At 35.2% G+C, this 27,276-nt stretch overlaps 1 protein-coding gene across 1 annotated transcript in view; it reads right to left on the bottom strand.

The window, feature by feature from the left end:
* LOC119424522 (astrotactin-2) overlaps window positions 1-27,276 on the bottom strand; it is a 320,640-nt gene that overhangs the window by 147,706 nt on the left and 145,658 nt on the right. Inside the window, exons 6-10 of the mRNA XM_037692008.1 lie at window positions 25,943-26,089; window positions 22,045-22,212; window positions 11,041-11,125; window positions 8,555-8,629; window positions 4,714-4,851 (exon numbers count right to left, since the gene is read on the bottom strand). Of these exons, the coding sequence (XP_037547936.1) occupies window positions 4,714-4,851; window positions 8,555-8,629; window positions 11,041-11,125; window positions 22,045-22,212; window positions 25,943-26,089 (613 nt within the window). The remainder of the gene's footprint in view (window positions 1-4,713; window positions 4,852-8,554; window positions 8,630-11,040; window positions 11,126-22,044; window positions 22,213-25,942; window positions 26,090-27,276) is intronic.

Raw genomic sequence — 27,276 nt, 5'->3', positions numbered from 1 at the left:
ATTTTAAAGTAAAGCCACTGTTAAAAAAAGTATAATATTGTGTTAGCTTCCCACTACATAGTTCTGTTTTGTTTGTTTGTTTCTTCACTTTTTGCAATACTACTTTTTAGTAGGGGGTTCATTTGATGAGGGCAAGTGAGCTCATTAATCAAAGTTTTCAGTCTCACAAGTAACAAGTGTTTTCACCAGTTTCTTATGAACAAAATGCTTAACAAGAAACACAACTCAGTGTCTGAACTATGTAGTGGGAGGCTAACACAATATTATACTTTTTTTAACAGTGGCTTTACTTTAAAATTGTTACAGATAAAAGGATAATATCTGAACTTTTTAAACTAAAGCAAATGTAACATTTACCTATTTTTCTAATGGTCTCAACACATGTATACTTTTATTGACAATTTGATTAATTACTTAATGAAACCTTGAAAAAAAAACATTCATTAGACATTTAAAAACTTACATAAGACATGTGAGTTCATAAGCATGAAAGAAGCAAAGACACAAACAACAGTTTGGAAGTACAATTACCATAATTAAGAAAACAAAAGACTCAACTTTAATACATGAAGACACTGTTTTAATTAGACCACTCTTGTTTAACAGACAAAACATACATAGAAACTTTATTTCCAAAAGTGGACATATGGGGAGTGGTGGCGCAGAGGTTAGAGAGGTGGGCTTGTGATCCGAAGATCGCCGGTTCACGCCCCGGCCCCGACAACATCAAAATTGTGGGTGGGGTAGGTGAAACACCCACACTTGCCCCCACCCTCATTCGCCCCACTCTGGGCCCATGAGCAAGGCCCTTAACCCCCACCATGTGCTCCCTAAACAGGTCTCTCTTGAAAATGAGTTCTCGTGGCTCAATGAGACTAACCTGGATAAATAAAGGCTAAATGAAAAAAAAAAAAAGGTGCATAGCTTTAATTTTAAAGATTAAACAAAGAAAGCCACATTTTATTTTGAAAAAATTAAAATAAAAAAATAAAAAAATAATACAATAAACTTTACATTAAAATATTGTATTGTTTTATTTGAAGTTTAATTTCCTCCTCCCATGATTATTATTATCATTTGTTTAAATACATTTGTTAAAGAAACTGCTTGGGCAGGCAATACTAATCAAGATAAAGGAGGTAAATAATTTTTAGTAAATAAATGACTGGACATTTTTCTTAGTTTACCATACATTTAAGCCACAAAAATAGGTTGAATCTTTTCTGAGTTGTGTTCATATCTTGGTCTTTTATGCACTTTAAACTTGTGTTTGAATGTGCAACATCGACTTATAACAGAGGCTTCCGGAAGGTTAATTGGTATAGACATTTTGTTATACCCTTCAGTGTTTGTCAAGTTTTATACATTTTTGATGACATTTTGCACTATGAACTGTTACATAGCCTTGTTCTTTATTTTAAAACAACATGTTTCACATAAACTCCAGGGCATTCTGGAGTACTCATTGGCCTTGGGCTCATAATTTATAAACACATAGGAACTTCTTTATTTTGTGTGCTTTCAGTCTTAGACATAATCCACTTTACCTTACTTATATTCTACATGTGCTCTTATGTCTATGCCTACATATTGCCCTGAAAATGAATTTAAGTCAAATACTAATACAAAAAGTTCAAGTTATTATCACCATCCAAAAGCAAAAATCCAAGACCCCGCTTTTTCTGACCAAGAAATTCATTCCGTTTTTACTATTTTTGTGTTTATCAGAGTCAACAATGTTCACATAACCCACTATATGAACAAAAAAATATTAAGGCACACCACTTAGTTGTTGAATTCACAATTGTTTAAAAGCCTACTAATAATAATACAAAGTTGTTATAGCTGCAAATAAGGTATAAATTGCATCCAGTCAGTCTGCGATGATCAGATGTGTCCATGTACTTTTGTCCTTAATGTCTACATTGGGATATGTCAAATTAAATATTAGAGAGGTTATTGAGACACAAATGTTTTTTTAATGACAATATTTTCAAGATTGAATTTGCAAAATTAGCTCTAACCCCTTAGTTTCAAGTGTACCCATGATAAATCATATCAAAGCCACATGCATTATCCGTTCCCCTATATCAGAAACATAATTGGCAAATGTCAATTCCTTGAGGTGAACTTGCAAAATGTAAGGGTTGGGCTAAGGATAGGGTGAGGCGGTAAAAGTAATTCAGCCTCTGTATATATTTCAGATATATATTTTTATATTTTAAATTATGTATAAAACCTTAAAGATCTTAAAATGCAAATATATTGCAAACGCATACTTTCGTTTACAATAAAAAACACATTACTGAAACTCTATAGTCAATGTGAGAGTACTGTCAATCAAAATTAACTACCTTCCAGTTAACACATCTGAGTATTCCTTCTTGTTTCTCTTTTTCATATATACTGTAATACATGAGCTGAATGCAAGCGGAGGGATGTAAGTGTGATGGAGACATAGTATGTTCCCTTAAAAGCCACAGCTGCAGTGCATACCTCTACTTCCCTCAGCAGCATGTCTATCTTGACTAACTGTCTGCATAAATGTGCAGATAAACACTTTGCGAGCAACATCAACTTAAAGCTCTATGAGTTCCCATGGGACATAGATTAGAGAAAAAAAAAAAACTTTTTGGTGTAATGAGGCGTCTGCATTATTCATGAAAATTTGACAGGTTTGACTAACAGTTCCAAGGACTTATTATTACCCTAATATAGAACATTACGTTATTACAAATGTAAATGATTTTTAATCAGAAATATATTGTTTTTTTTATTTTTAATTTTATGTACTGTTCTATTATAAGTATTTTCTTCTTCTTTCTGTGCCCTACTCATTCAATATTTTTCTTTTTAATGGATTTGTTTCTTTTAATTGAATTAAAAAATGAATAAATACATGAAGAAATACTGTTGGGAAATTTGTATTTCCATTTAATGTGGTTCAAAACTGACCACTGTCAGACAAAATGCTCTTTGGTTGAAAGTAAAAATGAAAACAAAACATATATAAATAGACATCTCTAGTTCGATCTCTAAACTGAACTCATTTAGCAAAGCAAAATAAGTTCATTCTGAAAAGACTGTAGGGACATTAAAATAGTTCCATCATGAAGTTGTGTTTCTGCAGAAAATTCTTCAAATGTCTCAAATTTTTTTTTTATAATAATAATAAACGTTCCTCTTACTATTTGCTGAGGTGTTTCACTTACAACTGAAAAATCGATGTAAATCAGCAGCTTTTTAATTTGTTTTTTACTTTCTTTCTTTTTTGGCAAACAAAACCCCAGTGACATTTAAGTGATTGTAGAAACATAAAACAGTGACAAGGTTTCAAATATATCTCCTAACCATAGATAATGTGTATATTTATTTATGTTATACATATTAAAACTGTGACTGTATACAACTCTGTCAAAATGCTGTGGTTATACAAAGTGTTGTTACTTTTTCTCACCCTCACTAATTGCAAAAAACATCTGAGTAAAGAAAAAAATGGGTTAATCAATCAAGAGGCATGGCATAATGCTATGTACAGTATGCCGTATAATTTCCTTGGGTGTTCTGTGCTTCTGAGGCAATTAAAACGTGCAACAAGTTTAGATTAAAGCTGCAATGTATACAATTTACAAACACAGAATATATGAAACTTATTAAAACAACTATGTCCTCTTGATTACTGCAAATTAATTTTTCTGTAATACACACATTATTATTTAATAACAAAATATACGTGTAGTGAGTGTTTTGAATAGATGAACTTTCAGTTGCTGATTACAATTTCAGTACAGTGCTGCCTATTCTACTTTATGTACATATTGCACATACAACATTGAAGCTTAGGGAGGTTTCTGGTACTTTAACATAATTATATACAAAGGTCTATTTAGACCAACATTTAGAATCAGTATCAGTTAAAAAAAATTAATTAAATAAAAAATAACAACTTTTGCCATGGGATTTCTCTGTTGTATCAGTTAAGATAATGCTACAACACACCAAGTAAATATGCTTCCAATCAGTAAAGTATATTTTTAATATAAAAATGCGACAAATTGACTGAAATAATAAGATAAGTCAATACAACAAAGCAAAAAACAAAACAAAAACATTTTAATCAGAATAAGCATACTGTACAATCAACACTAGGATCAGTGATTTTAACTGGCAGAGCTGACTTGGTGTATTGTGGTTTTAAACACTGATCACAGGGTTGAGCTAACATGCTGTGTTGTTGAATGCAAGTGGATGAATTTACACTACACAGTGTGGTGAACTTAAAAAAAAAATAGATAAACAATAGGAAAATGTATGGAAACCCTGACGTTAATTTTGCACTGATTTTTACACATAAAATTGAGGAAAAAAGGTGTGTCTACTGCAAAATATATATAAAAAAAAAGTATTTTGCTAAGCACATTTTAATTGCTTATCAAACAGAGAATAGAAGTGCAACATCAAAAAACAGTTAAATGAAAAATCAAATGGCTTATTCTTTATCACGGATGAAAGTGCCATTTGTTTAACCTATTAAATTATTCTTTATTATTTAATATTCTATGCTTTATATATTTTGTTGGTATTTGCATTGCATCACCTACTTTAGGTTAAACCATTTTACAATTACACAAACAACTTTTTTTTTTTTTTTTCATTTGTAGGAAGTTTGGCATACTTTAATTACCAGAACTGACTTATTTGAGTCAGACTGACCTGACCTCTCCTGGATCTTCGGTGACCAACACATCAGTCTTGCAGCTCGCAATGGGGTTGATTGACAGTTCCACTGGTGGCACTACAAAGCTTTTGCTGACTGGCAGCCACAGACCTTGGCTCAGACTGTAGAACGGTCTGTGTTGGCATGACAAAAAGACATAAATGTCAGATGTGCTCTAATGAAATTATCATATTTTCTTAGTATGGACCATTACACACTAAACAACACACAATACAAACATAAATATACACAATGTTGAATGTCATAAAAAATGACTGCACAGTAAAACTAACAAGTTTAATACTTGTGAGGCAAAAATATGGTTGAAATATTGCCAGTTAGACTTGCAATAAAACTTTATTTTATGTTATATTTAAATGGTGACTAATAAATAGCTTCTGATCTCGTATGGGCAGTGGGAGGCATACTTCCAGTAACAGCAGAACTAACTTCCCATTTAGCTGATTAGCGCTTTTGCTAACTTTGAAAACCTTTATTGGAATTAGCTCCTGCTAAACTTAAATCTGGTAAATTCAAGTCCGCTTTATTTTTTTTTGTTGGTGTTTTTAAGACAATTCTCCACATTAAAATTGTACAGGACAATGGTGATTTACACAGCTATGCTATGCTATGCTGAGCTAAGCAATGCTAAGCACCAACCGGTGATGTCATCACCCTTTCAGTGCCCTCCCACCCCCATATCTACCTCAAACAGTCTCTGGCTCATGGTGTCGGTTCACAGTCCATAACAGAAACTTTAACATAAATACAAACCAAACCAGAACAGGAAAATAACATGAAAATCTCTAAAAGATGGTAAAAAGTATGAAACAGTGCACACATACAGTCATTTCTACTCAACACGCTTTTCAAATGCTCACACTGTCTCTGGGATGTGACTCTCTCACACATTTCACACATCTTTACTTACATTTAAACATAGAGAATATTGATGATGATGCACAGTGATTTTGTAGTTAGTTAATAAAAGTAAATAACCACAAAGAGATCACCACAGTGAGGGTTAATTAATTATAGTAAATGACATGAGGGAGATATCCAACACATTGAACGCATCACTCTGCTTCAGCACAGTGGTGTTCTGCTCAAACTCTTTGGTTCCAATGGACTGGATTAATTTCTGAAAGCTCACTTCTGAATGGGACATGGATACATTACCTGTGATTTATGAACTGCTTTGAGTTGTGTTCATTTATAATGTTGTCACACTACAGACAGTCTTATAGTGCCCGTGACAGCAGTGTACGATAAAAGTTAGCACTTTGCCATTAGCTTTCCACATTTTTTTTAAATATGTTTAGTGGTTTAGGGTTAGCAAATCAACTTTTTTAGTTAACAAAATAGTATTAGTGAAGCTAACTTTTTGATTAACTGTGTCCACCACTGCATATGGGTTATATTTACCTCAACGAATCAATAAATGAGGAATTATGAGTCATGTTTAGATTAGTTGGATCATTCATCTACATTTTTCTGCCTTATTGTATAAAAACGTAATAAAAAATGACTGTCTGCATTATTGTTTGCATGACTTGGACCTTTGTGCACCGTAAGTGGTAAAAATGGTACTAAGATATTCTTAATAGTACTCCTTGATATTTGAGGAATAAAACTACAAAACACAAAACATAAGAATATATAATGTGGCTTCAAACAAGTTTCTTAAACATTTGGGGAAAACTGTTATAAAACCTTTTTATTCTGAACTCTTCTTCAGATCATGTACAAACTTAGATCTACTGTTTGCTAATACATTATTCTACGGTTCTGTTACAGCAAGGCAAAAACAGCTCACAATGAAGATCTTGTGAGGCAACTGGTTTAAATGTTGTTTTGTGGTGAATCTGTGGCACAGTTGGTAACAAACAATATTTGAAGAAACACATTAGAGGAAGCTGTGGGGGAGTGTAGTGTCTGATGTGTGTGCGCTGGTCCCCTGTGACCATGCAAGGGGCTGTGACTTGTCATTCTGGAATAATAACACATGTATTTATTTTTTTTACAAATAGCACAAGAGATATTAGCTTTTATTGCATCTCATGCTTTTAATGGTTTTGGAATAAAAAGCTAAAAAAAAAAAAAGGTGTTCAAAGGCTATTCAAATGTGTACAGAATTTCCCTTAAATCACACTAAGGTACAGCTGGAACAATATGCATCTTTTTGAAGTGGTTGCGGGCTTGAATGTTTTGGTGTGCAATGACGTTTAGTAAGTCGAACATTCCATTGTGTATACAAAACCCAATCTGTTGGGATATTCTGCTTCAGTTTTCATGACAATGCCAAACCACACAATGAAAGTTCTTCTTATACAAAACCTTGACTAGTGTCAAAGAATCCAAACACATTTCTGCCTGCTGGCTTCAAATATGTATGGCTTCTTTACAATTGTTTGACAATTTAACATATTTGACTTAAATCCATTTCTTGGTAGCCCTCATACCTTGAGATCAAAAGATGCTTATTTTCTGACTGTTTCTAGCATCAGGAAGGGAGTTAAGAGGGGGTTACAATGTTTTATTGAACTCTCAGACTGCCAAACTAATCCTTGTTACAATAAACCTCTTTTTTTTTTACTGACACAATGGGCTGGCTCTATCCATTTTGCAGTTTGCTGCAGTTTTCTACACACCTATTCCACACAGAAATGATTCACAACTGTTTCACTTTCAGGGCCACTGAAGGCTTCCACTTTATTGCCGGAACTTAATTCAGCATGTGGGTTATCTGTATATGTGTGTTCAAGGCTGAATACATTTTACACTGTAACTGGATGGGTGTGCTTCGTTACCGTCTACCTTTTGTGTGTGCTGCTGGCTCTACAGCATATTGTAGTGCTTCTAAATGGCTGTGCACAGTTGGAAGGTGAAGAGAGAGTCTTTATTGTGCAGAAAATAAACAGAAAATTCACATCTCATAGAGGACTGCACTGGCGTGGCTATCTCTGCAAGGTCAGTGGGGAAAAAAAAAAAAAAAAAAAACTTTATGGTGCCAAAGTATTCATCCTGCCTGGAAGCGGTTGTAGCACAAAATAAAGTTAAATTTCACAAACCTGTTCCTTATCTTTTTTGAATGTAGACCAGTAAATGGTAAATGGACTGTACTTATATAGTGCCTTTCTATCTTATTTCAAGATACTCAAAGCGCTTTACACTACACTCTGTGTCCTCATTTACCCATTCATACAGCACTCTACTATATCTCTACAAAGCTAATTGAACAAATCACTCTAATGAGACTAATAAGTGCTTTAGATCACATTCATACACTGATGGGACACACATCAGAGGCTATGACGGGTTCAGTGTCTTGCCCAGGGACACTTCAGCATGTGACTGCTGGTGGATTCGAACCCCCAACTCTCGCATTGGAGGACAACTGCTCTAACCACTCAGCCACAGTCGCCCACTATACAGTTTGTTGTGAGGGCTGGTTAAAAAGGGCAGCTGAGTGATACTGAATGAGGCTTTTCACTTCATGAAAAATGTCAAACATGATGATCCCATCAATACAGGGAAGTGTACTGAAAATGGCAGTAAAAGCCTTTGAATGGATTCCAGCCAAAACTGCTCCCTGGGCTATTCTGCATACAAACAGACCGACCATTGGTGAGACTTCCCTCCAGCACGAGGTGTATTTCTTATCTATCCAGTTATACATATGTGCATCTGCCACCCACTTATCAGTATGCTCCGTCTGTCACACACATGCAGCTCACAGGAATTCATGCCAGGAACTCAGGCACTGTGTGTCCATGGAGTCACAGATGACTAGTTCAAGTCATGCACTCAAGAGACGCATCGAGGCGTAGGACTCACCTGAAGATCCTCTCTGGGGCCTGTTGCCCAGTAACAAGGTCATAACCTTTCTCCAAGTTTGCATATGGCCAAGGACTAGACATAAGACAAGAAAGAGGAGTCAAGATGACAAAAATACAATTGTAAACGTATTTTGTTTAATTATGTGTTTTAGTTTTTTTTTCCATGTAAATGCAAGCATATTTATGCTGTCCAAACTGATATCTTAAACAACCCTGTTTAAATGTTAAAAAAAAAAAAAAATAAATAAAATGCATTGCATTCAAAAAAAGCTAATCTTATTTTAGATGTTGTTTTCTCAGTATGAAACATATGTTCTTTACCAAGTCATAAAACCTGTAGTAATGCAACCTCAAGTGAATAGGTTTTTGTTTGATAAGTGATCTTTTCTTTTTCTTTTTTAAATAAATTATCCACCAGCATGCATAAAAAGTAGATAAAAACAGTCTGCTGCATGATTCAATAGGTTTTATAACCATTGATACTTGTATTCATATTTGTTCCTGGTTTTATTAGTTACTTTATTTATTGTGAAATGTCAGTTCAGTCTACTTGAAAATGTTACTTGCTATAGTTCTATTCACCTGTCAGACAGACTCACATCTGACTGAAAAAAACAACAAAACAACTTTGGTGCATAGAGTTCAAGGTCAGTTCAATGAGTGCAAGGTGTCAATACCCTGTTTCTCATAATGAGCCAAATTTAAAAATGTACTGTCTAAAATATTTATTTTGGGTACTCAGTATGCAGTTAATTTTGTGACTTGTGTTTCACACACAGTCATTTTCCAGCAGGGCCATTCTTCATAGTAAATGCACATGGTAAATAACCATACAATACCAAAGTGGCACAGTGTAGAAGAATACAATTTATGATTCAACTGAACATCTATGGGAAATTTCAAGTTTGAGTTGTTTTTAATGATTATTTTTAATGAGTTATCTTGGATAGCAGAATTGCTTGAATCCTCTATGATACATTATCTCTGTGATTCTCCAGATTGACATTGCTCTGACTGCTATAAAAAGTCAAAGTCATTTTATTGTCAAAAACTGCAATATGTACAGGACATACACAGGATTGAAATTACATTACTCTCAGACCCCTGGTGCAACAATAACCATTTAACATTAATACATTTAATACACATAAGCATAAAATGAAATAATAAAAGTATGATACTAAAAGTACGACAATCTACTGCAGATATGACACTGACTACTCAGAACTCATTCACAAAAATCCACATAAAAAAAATCTGAACCATCCCTTTATTATTATGATTTTGCATTTAACACTCTGAATCTTGACGACTGTAAAATGCAGCTCTTCTGGTCATTTATCTGAGGATTACAGTTTAAACATTTTCACTGCGGACTGGTGGACACCTATTGTTTGCAAAAGGCATTATAATATTTCCCAAATTGATTGACAGCAACTATTGCTTCTCTAACAATTAATAAATGTTTATTTATTTTCTACTTGACATTTTACTAATTCACACAAAAATGCTCATGAAAACTGTCTGCTTTTGCAGACATTGTATAATTTACTGATACTCAGTTGTTTAAATGCACTTGGCTAAATCCTTTGGAGGCCATAAAGGTGTTCATAGTTTTACCAAAAATACTTATTCTGTTTTAGAATTTGGCAACAAAATATTGATAAATAATGTGCTATTCATCTGAGATTGTATTTACCACATTTTAAGACCCACTGAGAACTAAAGGACAACTCTTATGATTTGATAGATACAACTTGAGAGTTCAAAAAGTGTATGACATTTTTTTCCCATGACTTTTTATTAAAAGTTAACTATAAACTAAGTCTACTCTGTCTTTTGATCAAATATTTTCTGTGGATTAGATTAACTGCTGCTGCTCCTTTTACAAAGCAATACAGGGACATGTGATCATTGACTGGTCTGAGGACATCAAATGACAAGCGAGGCTGAATGAGGAAAAGTGAGCATTGATTGAAAAAGCCAAATAATTGTCAAGCAAGGTCATAGAGAGTGATCCTGTCTCTCTCCCTTTTCAGCAGCTTTCCTTCAGTCTCATGTTTTATGTCCTCCCCTGTTCATTTGTTTAATTACACCCTATAACTTCCCTCCTACATACTTATTACTGAAGACTTGCTGCCTTCTTGGCAATTATTGTGAACACTGTGCAAAACACATGGGTGTTTCAGCCCATTAACTACAACTCCTTTAAATTTTACACTCCTGAAAGCATACTGCAAGTTGTGGGAGTAATTTTGAACTTTGAGTTTATTAATTCTAATACTCAAGAGCATCAACCTACACTTTAGGAATTTAAATTTTCCTGGAGTTAAAAAAAATATATTTATTTAATCAATCACCATTTCCTTTATGTAAAGTTGTAAATAAATACTAGTGGGGTTGAGGTTAAAACCACTAAAATAAAATTCTATTAAAGTAGGAACGAGTTTTCAGACATGAGAGGAATGAGCAGACAGGACTTACCCTTCGTTGCGACCCCAGTCGCTGCGAACACAAAGGTGTTTATGGACAGGATCAGGGGAATAACCCTCATGACAGCTGCATTCTCCTGCATTAAAAAAAGTGTAACAAAAAAACAGAGGCAAACATTTATTTTTATCCTCTAGGTCAATTAATTATCATTTAATTCAGCTTGGATGCCTGGTTCATTAAAAACGCATTAAGCTGTTGCTAATGTACATAATTTTCCAGCTAATTTTCTTCACTGAGGTAAGGGTTGTAATACATTTGCAGTGGCAGTGATACTATAAGGATGGTTTTGATTTATTTACCTAAACATGTGCAGCAACAAGCCATCATAATACAGTTTTATATATTCACTGCATCAGCACAGAAAAAAATAGTTGCCTACATGTTTTCAAACCAGGGAATCTGTCAAGAGTACTTTGGTATCTGCTTCTGGTGAAAAGTACATTGGCAGTTTTATACATACATCTGAGCTGGGGCTTTTTATGTCTTTTTTTTTTTTTTTTTTTTTTTTGCAGTTGATAGGACAGCTTGCAATGCAGAACAAACTGATGTATTCAAATATGGACAGCTATTCAGCTGGCAGAACAGTAGTCGATCGTGCAGGTCAGGTCAGGTCAGTTACTCACTGGTGCAGCACCCTCAAACTCGCCTTTTGCGCTAAAGCCAGCCACTGAGCTCCTCAATCCAATCACTGAACAACAATGTCACAGCACATAGCTTCAAGTTTCACAGAGATGATCACTGAATAATAAAATATTTGAATTGCATTTGCTGAAAGTGACCCTTTTTGAACAGGATGCATACAATGTTGTATCATACTGCCCTGTGTTGTGACTAAAATAAATAATCCAAGAATAAGAAATAATACATTACTGCTTTGATTATGTGTGCCACCACCTAGTTACAAAATAGATTCACATGTGTATTTTTTTTCTTATTGAAGTGATTTTTGTTGAGTCAATAATTTATTGCAGAGACATACTGTTAAAGTGCACCTTGTAAAGCCTGTTTTTATGGACATCTAATACAATAAAGTTGCAGCAATGGCAATGGATAATGTTTTATGTAGAAGAAAAGCTTATGTTTGAATTCATATATAATGCTTGAACAGATGAATAGAAAGTATGAAAACACACAGCATCCCAGCAGTTTGAGACCTGCCAAGAAGGACATAAATAAAGACAACTAAAGTCGTTAAATGTCAATGCTAAATATTAAGTTACTGAGAGCTAAATGAACCACTATATAGGCACTGCTTATACCTGCCTTATGCTGACCTGTTTGAAGGCACAAAACTATACAAATTCATATTTTATCACCTCAGGAGGGAGTGGAATCAACAAACTTGGAACTGTCAAGTCCAAGTAGACGGATCAACATCTGCAACCAGTTTCTTCAGATACGCTGTAAGAGGGACCGCTGCGGGAGGCCGCTGCTGATGACATTCTCATGCTGCTGTATTCATTCATACCCATCTACTCACTATATACTCATGTTCGGGCTGCTGTTTAATATACCATATTATTTTATATTATTAGTGTTTAGCGTATATTTTAGCTCTATTAGCATATTGTTTAGTGTTCATTTAGCGTATATCTTATCACTTTATATACTGTTTCTTTTTATTCTTCTTTGTATACTTTATACTTTTGCTATTTTTGGGTGTAATTGGGACATTGAGTACACAATTTCGTTCCACCTCATGTACCACATGTGATGTGAATGACAAATAAATAAACTTAAACTTGGGAGATCTTTCCTGCCCACAGCCATCAGCCTCTATAACTACTCTTTAATGAAACCAGGATAATGACTTTAAATTTGAATTTGAATCTGAAATGTGTTGGTGCCCATTTTTAAGAACAAGGGTGATGTACAGAGTTGTATAATCTACAGCAGAGTTAAGTTTATGAGTCACACAATGAAGATGTGGGAGAGAGTTGTGAAGCTAGACTTTGATGAGAGGTGAGAATTTGTCAGGAGCAGTTTGGTTTCATGCTGAGAAAGAGCACCACAGATGTCATCTTTGCTTTGAGGGTAGCTGATGGAGAAGTGAGAAGACTCTACAGTGAGGGTCTGAATGAACTTAATTGCATCTTTGTGGATTTAGAAAAGCATATGACATGTTGTTATGGGAGGAGGTGTGGTATTGCATGAGGAAATCTAGAGTTGCAGAGAATTATGCTAGACTGGTACAGGACATGTATGAGGACAGCAGGACAGTGGTGAGATGCGCTGTAGGAGTGACAGATAGCGTCAAGTTGGAGATGTGATTGCATCAAAGATCAGCTTTGATCCCCTTCTTGCTTGCTCTATTGATGGACCAACTAACAGTCAAGGTCAGGAAGGAATCTCTGTGGGCTATGGTGTTTGCAGACAACATTGTGCTCTGTAGTGAGAACAGGGAACATGTGGACATTATTTAGAGGTGGAGGTATGCACTTAAAAGAAGAGGAATGGAAGTCAGCCATAGTAAGGCAGAGTACATGTGTGTGAATGAGAAGGAGACAAATGGAGCAGTGAGGCTACAAGGAGCAGAGGTCACAAAGGTGCATGACTTCAACTGCTTAGGGTCCATTGGCCAGGAAGTGGCAGAGATGAAGATGTTGAGGTTTTCCTTAGGGGTGACAATAATGGACAGGATTAGGAATGAAATCATCAGAGGTACAGCACATGTTGAACAACTGGGTGATATATGTAGAGAGGTTTGTACATGTCCAGAGGAGGGACAGTGGGTATATTGGAAGAAGAGTGTTAGAAATGCAGCTGCCAGGAAAAAGACAAAGAATAAGGCAAAACAGGAGATATGCAGTAAGACAGGACATGGAGGTAGTTGGAGTATAGATGGAGGATGCAGAGGTCAGAGTGAGATGGAAGAGGATGACTCGCTGTGGCAAAACCTGAAGAGGGAAAAGCCGAAAGAAGTCCCATATGCCCATAAGACGATTTGATTTAGCCCACAATGCACAACACATTATATTAAGCACTGCTAATGTCAGTTTTAGCTACCTTATCCGTGCATTATACAGTATGTCAGTTACAGCAGAGACAAAATTGTAGTTTTCCTATTTACTCAAGTTTTTATTCTATTCCACCACAACGTGCACACTTTAAATTGTAAGACTGCAGTTACTTCCTGTAGTGATTTTCAATGGTATTCTTACTGTGCAATAAGAGAACTCTTGTTTAAATAAAACCAGTGAGGATTTACAAAAGGCATGTAAATAAATGCATGTTTGATTATGTATCAGATTTACTTAAAACCTAGCTTATTCTGTATTTTTTAAAGTCAAATATTTGATTTTGATAAAACTGGAGCCTACACAACTCTATGTTAATAACGGCTCTGGAAATAAAACTGTGGATGTCAGTTTTTTTAAATTTACTTTTTATTTTACTTTATGTTTAATGAATAATTAAAAGCTTGATCTGCTACTGTAGTGTCAGTTCAATGCATCTTGTTGTAGAAAAAAAATACAATATGTTACCTTATTTCTCTTATTTATAGTTTGTCATCACCTGAATGCAATGATATAGGTTGATATGTGTAACTATTTAAAATTGAAAAGTTTTTCCAAAATTGACAATACCAAATTTGGCAAATACGTATGGAAGCACAAATAAATGAGTTACTTACACTCTTCGATTACACACAGAAATCTAACTAAGGAATCAGAAGAAGCTCATGTTTTCTCATCTCCAAGTGTAGGCTGTAAAGCTACCAATAGATCTATTTCCAACATCTTTTCCACCTTGTTTCAAATGAGGTGCAGTAGCCTGGAAGCACATTCTTCCTGTAATTTGAAACACCTTGAAAATAATCATTAGTGTGACTTCTTTATTTCAGCATAGGCATTTAAGTAAGGATAAAGCAATTAACGGGAAGATTAATGTTTGCTTGATTACACCGTCTGTTGAGTTAACCTTTACACAATTTCACAAGCACGTGCTTTATGTGTCTCTTTCTCCCATTTAAATGGGAAGACATATAGCTGATGAATACAAAAAAAACAAGAATACAGTGGTTGCAAAGCAAAACTGAGTGTCGTTTACTGAAGTTCTAAAAGTTTATTGGCATCAAAAAAAGAGTGTCAGGAAGAAATTATTCAGACGTGGGCAATAAAGATACCTTTTCAGTACAATTCCATCACTCAGAATTATGACCAGTGATCATTAAACTTGAATGTCACTGAGCTGCTCACCCACTGTGACAGCCGCACTCCTTTTGCATTTGAAGTTGGGCAAAGTTATCTAAAAATTACCTATAAAGATATTATCCATATCCATGTCCACAACCTGCTGTGTGAGGGTCTATGTCCTGGCTACAACTGTTTTGACAATGTTCAACCTTGTTTAAAAAAAAAAAAAAGTTTTTTTGTTTTTTTCAGCAACAGTGTCTTCGATATTTTAGAGTTGTGTGAATTTAATAAATCAATACTGTATTTTGATACATTTTCTGTTTCTGAGAGAAGCAAATGACTCAGCCTAACTGCTTCCTGTTGGTTATTTCCTATGCAACTTTAATAAATCCTCTGCATGTTTTGTAGAGATTAACTGTGCCATCAGGGTTTAGATAAAGTAGGTTAAATCAGGGATTCTAAACGATGTAGCTGACTGATTACAACATACTGTAGGCCTAATTTGGAGAAAATCTCGAGAACAATTATCTAATGATGTACAACCACAGTGTCAGGACAAACATACAGCCAAACAATGCACTATGACATATTTTTGCTAAAACTAATACAATATTATCTATATATTTAGTTCATATGGTCAGCCTCTTCCTTTCCCTCTCTCCTCTTCTGTTCCTTTTTTTAATTCAATTAGCCAAATGAGTTAAAAAAGAAGTAATCAATTGAAAAAATTAAATAAAAGTGACTCTCTTCCTCCTGTTTCACATGACGTCAGAAATGATGAGCTTCACTGTAATAATTTCTGTCTCACTCTAGCTGCGTGGATGATTTTCACATTTCAAGGTTCATCGTGTTGGTACAGAAGAGTTATTATTGAACCGATGCCTGTTTGTGCTTGTAATAGTATTTTCAAGAAAATAAGCTATTCCACCCAATGACCCTGGGCCGTTTCAATACAAGTGTTTACTCCAAGGATCGGGCATCAATGTGGACATAGAAGTACATTATACAAAATGGTTAATAGGAAGCTAAACCAACCATTATGTCCAGTTAAGCTTTATTTACAGTATATAAAGGGAGTTCACAACCAATATAACCTCGAGCCACGAGTCAGGGTGTCAAATGACTGTGGTTCAAATGAGTTCTTATGTATTTGATTAAACTTGCTCTTTAAGGGTTGGGGTTGAGCCTCTGCTTCAAGGAAAATGTTTTAAGTATCTTAGTGTCTCATTCATGAGGGATGCTAAGATGAAGTGAGAAATGGACTGACTGTTTCCGTCTGCAGTAATGAGGGTGATGGATCTGTTCAAGGAGACGACGAAGGGCCAAAGCTGAGAAGAAAAGTTTTTGATTTACTGGTTCATCAACAGATCAACACTCACCTACGGTCATGCAATCATGACCGAACAACATCACAGATACAAGTAGCTGAAAGTAGAATCTTGGAAATTTTGAAGTAGATCTACTGTTCCTCCACGTCAAACAGGTTCAGCTGAGGTGGTCCTAGAATCTAATTAGAATGCCTCCTGGTCACTTTTCTTGATGGTAGACCCAGGACAGACCCAAAACTTGCTGGAAGGTTTATATAGTCATGCCTTGGAACAGGAGGAGCTAAAGAGTGCTGCTGACAGAGCGATGTCAGTGCTTTCTCCCTACACTGCTGCCTGTACAACCTGATCTCGAATAAGCAAGTTATAATGTAGGTATTGATGAATGAATATTGTCCACAGCTGAAAGGCAGAAGACAGGTGCTAATGTTTTGCCTGTGTTGGTTTGTGTATGATTGTCTAGTATTGGCAAAATATCTCACAAATCTTCAAGATGGATTCAAGATGGCTGCCATAGCTAAACAATTGTATCAAATGTATAGTTGATAAATTTCAGTCAGTTATACAGAAAATGAACTAAAATGTTGCAAGTTAATGAAAGTCATCCCCAATTTATCCTCTGAGTGACACTGATCACACAAGTTTTTAGTTAAGACATGTCCATGTCAACACCATTAAAATATCAAAATATATCATATACCAATGAACAGATTTTAATGAATTTAGTAACAAAGTCATTTGTGGCTGAACTTCAACTGATGCATTGTTTAGAATCAATCCATTTTAAGCAGGCTGATACAGGTAATCACCCAAAACAGGTATACTTTGGTCAGTTTAACAGATATTGAGCTAAGATTTGGTGTGGAAGTCATTCATGATGGAAATATGTTTTGGGAATGACTGCTTACATTTATTTGTTATATTGTACATGCACCTCATAATTACATGTCAAAGGAACAATTGTAGGCATTTTGTCTTTAGAAGATAGAATGTAAAGTCCAAAAATCTCACACAATACTTACCATAAGTCAGCACAATGGCATCGCATGCTAGTTTAATCTAAACAACCTACTTTCATAAATGATACCATGTGCTTGTCATGGTAATAGATAATCTGTCAATGGAAAAAATCATGTAAACGTAAATGTTAAATAAAGTAAAAAAAAATGCTTTCAGTTAGTTACAAGGACATACTTGTGCAATCTTGACAATATTTATAGCGTTACTAGCTGCCATATAACGGTCAGCCAGAGCTCAAGCTGACAGCAGAAGGAGTTGCATCATGCCAATCTGTTGAGCTCCACACTGCCAGTTGAGTTGTGGAGTGAAGGTCAGGGCAGAGAGGATTGATTATCCAGTCACAGTGATACAGAGACAGGTAGTCAACAGTGACTGTCAACCAGCATGACACTAAGGCAAGATGGGGCCACATGATGGAAATGCTGGATGATAACTTGCTGAAACAGCCCACTGCTTGTGATTACAGAGGCCAAAGGAAGCAAGACTGCAGGTGTGTTAGCACGCATGTTAGAAAAAGGAAGGACTTGACTGGTTTAAATTTCAAAATATATAATTCATTCAACCTTTATTTTTACAGATTAATCCCATTCAGCCTTGGGGGCTCATTTACAAGAGATACCTGATTTTAACAAAGAGTGATGACAACAGTGGCTAACAAAGACAACAATAGACAATCATAAAAGGATGCATACAAACTGAGAATAACAAGTGGAAATAAAATGGTATTAAAAAAGCTAGGTTGTAAGTCGATGTAGAAAACTAAAAACAAGAATGTCTGCACTGGTTTTTCCCAGGAACTTAGCAGATGTTAGAAGCCACTTAGGTCAAGGTCGAGAGCTTCAGATCTTTTTGCAAGATATTCCAGGAAACAGTAGCAGAGTAGGAGAAGGCCCTTTTGCCTAGTTCAATCCGCACTGAGGGAACACTGCAGGTAATAATGTCCTGAGATGCACGCTGTAGCTGCACTCATGCAGAGACATGTAGGAGGAGATGTATGAAGGCAGCAGACCAAGAAGTGATTTAAAGTTGAAAATGTACCAGTGAGAGAGTCTGCGTGAAGTTACTGATGTCCAGTTAACCAGTGAATACAGGGAGCAATGGTGGGTACGATAGTTACAGCCAGTTTTGAATCTTAGCGCACCATGATAGGCAGCATCCAACATCTGCAAGGTGCTTGTAGGAGCGTTCATGTAATAACTGCACAATTGCAAATAGTATGTGTAGAATATTGCTTGAAGAACAGTGTTTAAATCTTATGCACATACATTTTTGGACAGTTTCCTAATAACACAATGTGCTATGGTACTATTTACAATTAAATATGTTACCAAAACTATAATTTACTTGTACATGTTATATTGCGGCAGCACGGTGGCGCAACTGGTAGAGCTGCTGCCTCTCAGCGAACAGGTCCCTGGTTCAAACCCCGGTCCAGGGGCCTTTCTGGGTGGAGTTTGCATGTTCTCTCTGTGCATGCGTGGGTTTTCTCCGGGTACTCCGGTTTCCTCCCACAGACCAAAAACATGCATGTTAGGCTTATTGGTAACTCTAAATTGTCCCTAGGTGTGAGTGTGAGAGTGAATGGTTGTTTGTCTTGTTTGTCTCTATGTGGCCCTGTGATGGACTTGCGACCCGTCCAGGGTGTACCCCGCCCCTTGCACAGTGATTGCTGGACATGGGCACCAACGACCCCCGTGACCCAAAATGGAAGAAACGGGTAAAGATAATGGATGGATGGATGGATGGATGTTATATTGCCTAAAATATGTAATTCTGAAATGTTCAAGTTGAGATCAACAGGAAATAACACACTTTAAAAATGGGAGTAACAGGAAGTAGGAACAAATCATCACAACGATCTTACCAATGTTCATGAGTTAGTTGTGGGTCTAGCATGCAAGTAGAAGAATATGTAAAACCTATGTTTTGAAAAAAAAAAGTTTGCTAATATCTCATTTCCTAATCCCAAGACACACAGGAATGATGACTCAATGGCAGCACACACGCTTTAAAAAAATGTACATGCTTTGACCATTTCACAAAAAAAGGAAGTGAACTATGGTTTGTTTTTACTATTTAGTTGGAAATTGTCTTGTTTTTACATTATGTTTCATTTCAACATCTCCAGTTTAGATGGACACTTCATATGATTTTTATTTTATTTATTTATTTTTTGGGGGGTATAAAATACAGTTAAGCCAAATGGCAGAGTAAAGAACATTGTGGCTGTACTTGAAATGGAGCTGCCAACTATAAATAGAGAACAATTACAGGAAGAAAAAAAAAGTCACTTTTAATTTGGCAGTTTGGTGGATTTCAATTGACTAATGTGAACCAAAATACTTAACAAGCATACAGAAGATGAAACAATCTGGCTGCTGAAAAATACAATTGAAAAGGGAGACAAAATAAGACAGAGCTCAAGACCAGCATAAACTGAGAATGTTGAATGTATGTGGGTCATGAAAAATGACTAAAAGTCAATACAAGCACTAATGAGTTCACATTTCAGGGATGTGTAGGGACTGATGAACATCAGACAGATACACTCATGTCTGCATCAGAAACATTAAACTTATTAGTGTTAATTCCATCTTTGGCATTTACTGACTGAGTTGAGTATCCAGGCCTCTGATACATTATGCATCAGCCTTGAATATGTCCTTGAATAAGGTTCCATATATTTCACATACATTACAGTTGTAATCCATGCTAATAAGCTTAGACTTTATCCTGTTGAGCAGGGAAAACACAAGGGAATTACACCACTCAAGGTAAGATAAATATCATTAGGCAGCATGCTCAGCTTTTAGTGGGACATTTTAATGTCACAAGAGGCACAAAGGTGTGTGCTGATGGTGTACATTCTGCAGCTGGTGATTATTTACTCAGACAGGGCAAAAGACAATGGGAGAGTCTGCTTACACAGTGTGAATGTTGAGGTTTGGCTGCTTTACCGTGCCCTGACCTATAGAAGACTGTCACATTTACATATGACTCCAAAGAAAAGTAAACACAAGATTTAACTCACCTTTACTTCTTTTTCATAAAAAGTCAATATCCCAGTTCTTTTTCTTAAATTCCCACTTCATATGTGATACTTAGAGCAAAATAAATATAAAAGAGTGTTCAAGAAATCCAATTACACCAATGACCTCTCTGCATTGAACTGATATTCTGGGAAAGCAAACTCATCCCTCTCTGATTATTATTTTATTCACTATAATAAGCACTGAAAGCACTCGTGCTATTGTTTTGTGCCTCCAGCAAAACTCCTATTTGCCTCATAATTGTTGGATCCACTGACACTATCAAACTATTTCTTCTTCTTTTGTGCTTTAGATATGTTACAGTGCCGTATATAACTACATCAGTTAAGTTCTATACACATACAATTTCACACATTTATTTTTTTGCTTGATAATTAAATTTATCAGTATTTTGTTTATACATTTCAGTCATACACTTACAAAATATTAGATTTATTTTACTTGTCCTAGTATTAACACTGCTCTCCTTAGTCTGTGTGAGCCAGCTGAGCTTGCACTTTTATATTTGAAAATATTTGAACTAATAAAGCAACTCACTTGTAACCACAGGGCTGCAAAGTACATACAATAAAGAGCAACATGTATCGATAGTGTTAGAAATAAACACATCTCAAGCATCCTTATACAGTCAGACTTGCAGCATTGTCAATAGGTCAAGAGCATTATTGTTTCGCAAGGTTGACTCATATTAGCAGAAAAGATGGAGCTATATTTATACCAGTGTTTTCTTGATCTGTTAAAAAGCCATGGGTTATTTATTTGTACAAGAACAGTCTTATTTCCTGGTGGTACCTTTAACCCTACACCTGCTCCCACTACTTTGGGTTCTAATTCACGGTCATAAGGGGCACTATTTAAAATATTTAGTTTCTAAATTGACCATTGCATCAAAACAGCTAATACTCCATTATCATAATTTAACCATTATCAGAACAGATGCAAACAAGCACACACACATTGTATTAAACTAATGGTTAACGTAATATATCACAGAATATTTTTGTATACTTTTTTAAAATTTCATTAAACATTTATTTTAACAGGAAACAAATCCATTGAGATTATTAATCTCTTTTACAAGGATGTCCTGGCAAAACTTGTTAAGAAAAGCCAGACGATGTTTACCATATATCAGGCTACATCAAATTAGACAGTTCAGTGACTTTTGAGGCAATGCAATATTTGTTAAACAAACAAACAAAAAAAAAATGTTACCTAGCTGAAGTTTTGTTGTTCTTTCTCTTTATTCTTTATCCTTTGGTTGAGGTAAGGTCCTTAAACATCTCAATTTGAAGGGCTTGATAAACTATAATAGCCCTCACTTTACACCACTCTTCAGTGTGCACATGTAAATTATAGTGGTAGTGAAAAGCTGAAAAATGGAGGGCTAACCTGCCACTTTAGGGTCAAAAAGTGTTAAAAATTCAAGTATTTGCATATGTTGGTATGTTTGGATAGACTAACCTGTGTCCTGGTCACAAATCTGCTCGCAGGGCTCTGTGGTCCTTTGGCCACAGTAGTCCCGAATCCATTGTGTTGATGAATTGGTCTGATAGTAGAGAGTAAGCTTGGCTGGATTTAGCCAATTGGAGACATCCAGGAAGCTGCCCATGCTCACCACAAAACTACTTCCTGAAAGATAAATAAATAGGTAAAATACAAAAAAAGAAAAGATGACGTTGTACATGACAAAATCCTAGAGAGAGTTTGATTGTCATAAAAAAAAAAGGCTCTTTTCCATGTTCTACTGGCAAATCAATTGTGGAAGTAACTAATTCCTTTGTTTTCACTGTAATTTTATTACCCATCCTGACCGGACTGAATTTAAATGAGAAAATTAAGACCCATAATGTGTGTATTGATGGGATTTCCTCTGTAATTGCACTAGATGGGATAAAAGGGTTTCACGAGTCAATCAGTAAATGCTATTCTACAAGACGCTGACTTACCTTTCTTTCTTACTGCTTTCAGAGCAATCGTTAGACTCTGATCACTGAACAAGACTAGGCCTAATTGATGCCAATGAGCCTCAGTTCCAGAGGGAACAGTGAAGAGATTGTACACCAGACCTCTAGTTAAAACAGGCTTTTTTTTACAGCTGTGTTGAGAATTTATGACTGGGTCGCATCAAGCAGATCAAACACAGAGTACTCCAACTAGCCACAACGATAAAATCACTAGAGGGAATTTAAATTTGCAAGAAATAAAAAAAAAAATAATAAATGCTGCAAGGGAACCTTTGATCTTGGCACTGTAGTTGAATGAGGACATCTCTTTGCCACAATCCATTCTCCACTGTTTCAGAAACAGCACATGGAAACAGCTCTCCTCAGTGGCAGTTGCCTGTTTCAGAAGAACAATGTGCTTTGCCACTCCTCAGAAACTGCTGAGGAACAGATTGCTGAACAAAGTAAGGGGCTAAAGTCAATGATTCAATCTCCAAATTCACTGACTTAATTTGGATGAAGCATCTGCGGGATGCTTTGGACCAACATCTACAGGTGTCTACATATGCAACCCAAAAGACTGAACGTTTCAAAGTGTCCATTGTGTCAAACACCAGAAAACAACTTAAACATATTTACAGTTCAAGAAAGTACTGTTTTATTGTTGTGGCTGGTCACTGGACATTGCCTAGACTGAGATATGAAGAGAGAAATCTTGAGAATTTCATGATTTCTAGTAAAAAAATAAATAAATAAATAAATAAATCAAGGAAAAATGTTTAGAATCCAAAATTCTAGCAGTGCAAATTATGCAAACAAAGATGCTATTTAAAGCCTCTTCCATAATTTTAATACTATTACTCAATTATTTTATTAGTTACTTCTATTTAGAAATAACTAATATTTTAAGCATCTACAGTATTTTGTGCTTATTTGTACTCAAATAAAAAATACATGTCATTCATCATATTAAATTATATAATAATAATAATAATTATTATAATAATAATAAATTACTTTTATTAAACATTATTGGACATGAGTGGATTTACTGATGCTCTCAAAACGTGCGAGAGAAAAAAATGATCAAAACACAAAAATATAAATGCTCGTAAATTCCAGAAAGTGCTCCTAAACTCATTTATCAGGTCAATACAACAAAAGAATGAGCACAAAGAGGTCAGTTTCTGCAACAGTTTAGAGAACAGCTCTGCTGACAAAAAGAATAGATTTATTAACTACAGCTCAGACAGCGTTGTAAATGGTAAATGAAACGTGTTTTTTTTTTCTTTTCTCAGACCTATAAAGAACATTAGTATCATTGTGTAAAGAAAAATCTGTTATATTTAATGTAATAATGTGAAAGGAATAATCAAATGCAACTTAAGGCTCAAGCAAAAACATTTCATTAAAGTCCTTGTATCATCTTTATCTTAACTCTTATCAAAATTTATACAAATTATCCACATATCTATTTTTTTTCTATAATGGACACTTTTTTTTCCCTTTAGGTACAAACTTAATATATTTGTTTATTATGGCATGCAAAAGTTAAATTCTTACTATGTGTCATCAATGCTTGTATTCCCCTAAATAATTGATTTAGAACCCATTATATGTCAAGTAACAAACTATTTATTTGTCTAATTACAGAAATTTTAAATTTAAAGGTGGCTTATATTTTAAAATTACGTAAATATATATATAAAAAAACAAACAAACATTATTATTATTTTTCTTATTATTATTATTATTATAAATTAAATTTGGTAACTGTACCTGCTTCCCAACATATTTTGCTTTTCTGCTCATGGTGATCCCAGACATTATAACCTATCTGCACACTGCACATGCTGCCTCCTATCTTGTTTCTCCACAATTGAAAATGCAGATTATGCAAGACAGCTCATGTCTTGTGTGTCAAATCACGTTTTCCCTTTGGAAGTATAGGTTTCTCCCACTGTTTCCCTGCACCTTCCTATTTTATATTTATACAAGGCTTGCCAGCTTGGATTTGCTTTGTTTACCTGTTGTATTTGTGTGTTTGCTCTGACTATGTGCTCACTGCATCCTAGCAGACTGCTGGGTTAGGTTGCCTTTAATCACATCTGCAGTGCATCTGTTGTCTGCTTCTCTATAGCCTGGGTATCCTGCACACAAAAGTTAGCTCTCCAGCCTGAAAAATAAAACCTACACTCCAAATCCCTGGTGGTAACTGAGTCAGTATTGGGTCAAAGGTAGAACATGAAATGCATCAAATCTTTTGAGACCATTCTTAGAACTGGATACATCATGATATATGAACTTATATTAATAGGTTGGTTACATCAGATTTATATGCTGTTCCATTTTCATTGTTTGTCAAAGAGCACACAAACTGTGAGCGTAGGCGGTGTGGAGATGATGCACCAGAGCCAAGATCACCTAATCCGCAGATAAGTGAATGCATAACTCTCAGAGACACGGCAATCATTAGATAAATAACCTTGCTTCATTCACTCCCTCTTGCTTCATTTACTCCCTGGCACATGTTCTGTTTTGGCCTCTGCTCTCACTTAGGACTTTAGTTCAGAACTTACAAATAAGAGACCCAGTTTAAATTGATCTCGGAGCCATCACGTAAACTAAAACAGATTGCTAGTTTTAGATTACAGGTCTCCATCCTTTCACGGATGGATACAGATGAATTAAAGCATCCTTATTATATACTTTACGGTGATTCTCCTGGATTTACAGATCGTTTTGTGAATGTTAGTTTACATACATAACATTATGTTGACTAAATCAATGTAGCTATGATTACAGACTTGGATAACTTTTACTCTGGAATTAAAAAAAGGTCCAAGTCCAGATGACTTGACTGAAAATTGTTGGATTGTGTACCTGGATTACTGAGCATGGACTTTGTTGGTTTTACTCTGGAACTTAGTAGTTACTATTAGAACGGAACAAGTCATATTGTAAAGCATATAAGATGACAGATCAAAGTTCAACAAAAGAAAGAAACATATATTTTAGACATGTTGCTCTTCATTAACTAAATATTTGCAAATACATTGATAAAAAAACTTTTGTTTTCTAAACACAATATATAGTTTTTTTGCTATATTTGAATCTATTGTCCTTAGCTTGTAAGCACTGAAACTGAGAGCACTGAACTTGAAAATCAAAAAAAAAAAATATATATATATATCAACTTTGCAATGGTCAGGCATCACTTACACTTTCTACAGCATTAGTTTACTTTAAATATAAAAAATTAGCTCCAATACCAACTATTTATTTCTTATAATAGGCAGCTGACTGAACCATGCTATAAAGCAAAAACAGTATATAGTGCTTAAAAAAGTAAATTAACCCTTCTGGGGTTCTGGAATTGTTAGTCGGTCATCCAAGCTCTACTGTGTCATACTTACCATCTGCAACAAAATGCTCTGGCACATGGAGAGTAACCTTGACGGTAAGGGGACAGGAATCCTGCGTAGCATAGACAATGGCAATGACACATGTGCTGATGGTAATCAGTGTTAGGGTGACCTTATTTAGAGGACTTTGTGAGTGGCCTAAAGATACAGTAAAAAAGAGAGAGAGGGGGAAAAACAGAGATAGCTTTAGCATATTTTAAAGTGCTTAAAAAAATATATATATATATATATTTTGAATGTACATTGTTTTATCAGGTGCTGAGAACAGGACACATATAATGTAACCACATTACATCAGAAGAATAAATCTTCTCCTTATTATTTTCAGCTTTCAAACACACCATTAATTGCACTTCTGTCTCATAATTCACTCATATTTTGTCAACATATGTAAAGGGTATGTTGAAATAGCATATTTCTTGTGTTAAAATAGTGTTAATAGTGTGATAAAATATTTTATTCCCACTGACAGGGTTATAGATTAGTAGTTATGGTTGCACATTGGCTCTGTCAGAGCTCAAATTTCCCAGATAGACTAAAGGGAAATGTAATTAGCTGCTAAACCTCTGTCTACTAATAGTTATCACGAGAAAGAACTTGGCAGGTTCAAATAGACGATCACAGGAATATAAGAGGTGCAAGTGTGGGCTTAGAAATACTGACGTGATTTGATGGAAACTGTTGAGACGCTGAAAATGAATTTCTGTGCTAGTTCTGAAATATTGCAATATACATATTTAGAATATATGCTCTGATACTTTAAAATGAATGGGATTACTGTGTTTTAAAAACAAAATCACACCTATTCTCTCTTCATGAACATTTTCTTATAATCACAGATAAAAAAAAAGTCAAATATAAAATCCATCAAAATCATAGGGATATGAATACCCACAACTTCTTTAATTAATAAGCCCATACATTCACAATGAAAGGAAGGTGCACTGAAGTTTGGAGGTAGTGAAATGCAGTTCAAGGTTAAAACGGGGGACAAAAAGTTATAATAGTGAATCCATCCTGACTGCACAAGAGAAACCTCAGCTGTCTGCAGCAAAAGTGGCAGCGCAGTTAATCCCTGTGGGGTCGGGGTGGTGTCGGTGGGCTTTCGGAGGGGTCCCTCAATTACGGTAAAAGCTCACTGAGTGAAATAAAGAATGTATGCTCACGATGGCAAACACTTACAGGCACAAACCAAACAAGTCTATGCTTTCAAACACTTATGTAAACTCATGGAAAAGTAAAGCAGTCACAAATATATTATATCCCTTAAATAAATAAAGGATTTTCTTTTACAGCTTTTTTATTTTTTATTTTTTTAATTCTAT

Source organism: Nematolebias whitei, chromosome 18, assembly GCF_014905685.2.
Source record: "Nematolebias whitei isolate Nwh7 chromosome 18, NemWhi1, whole genome shotgun sequence".
NCBI lineage: Eukaryota > Metazoa > Chordata > Actinopteri > Cyprinodontiformes > Rivulidae > Nematolebias > Nematolebias whitei.
This window is presented reverse-complemented; position numbering and strand designations above follow the sequence as displayed.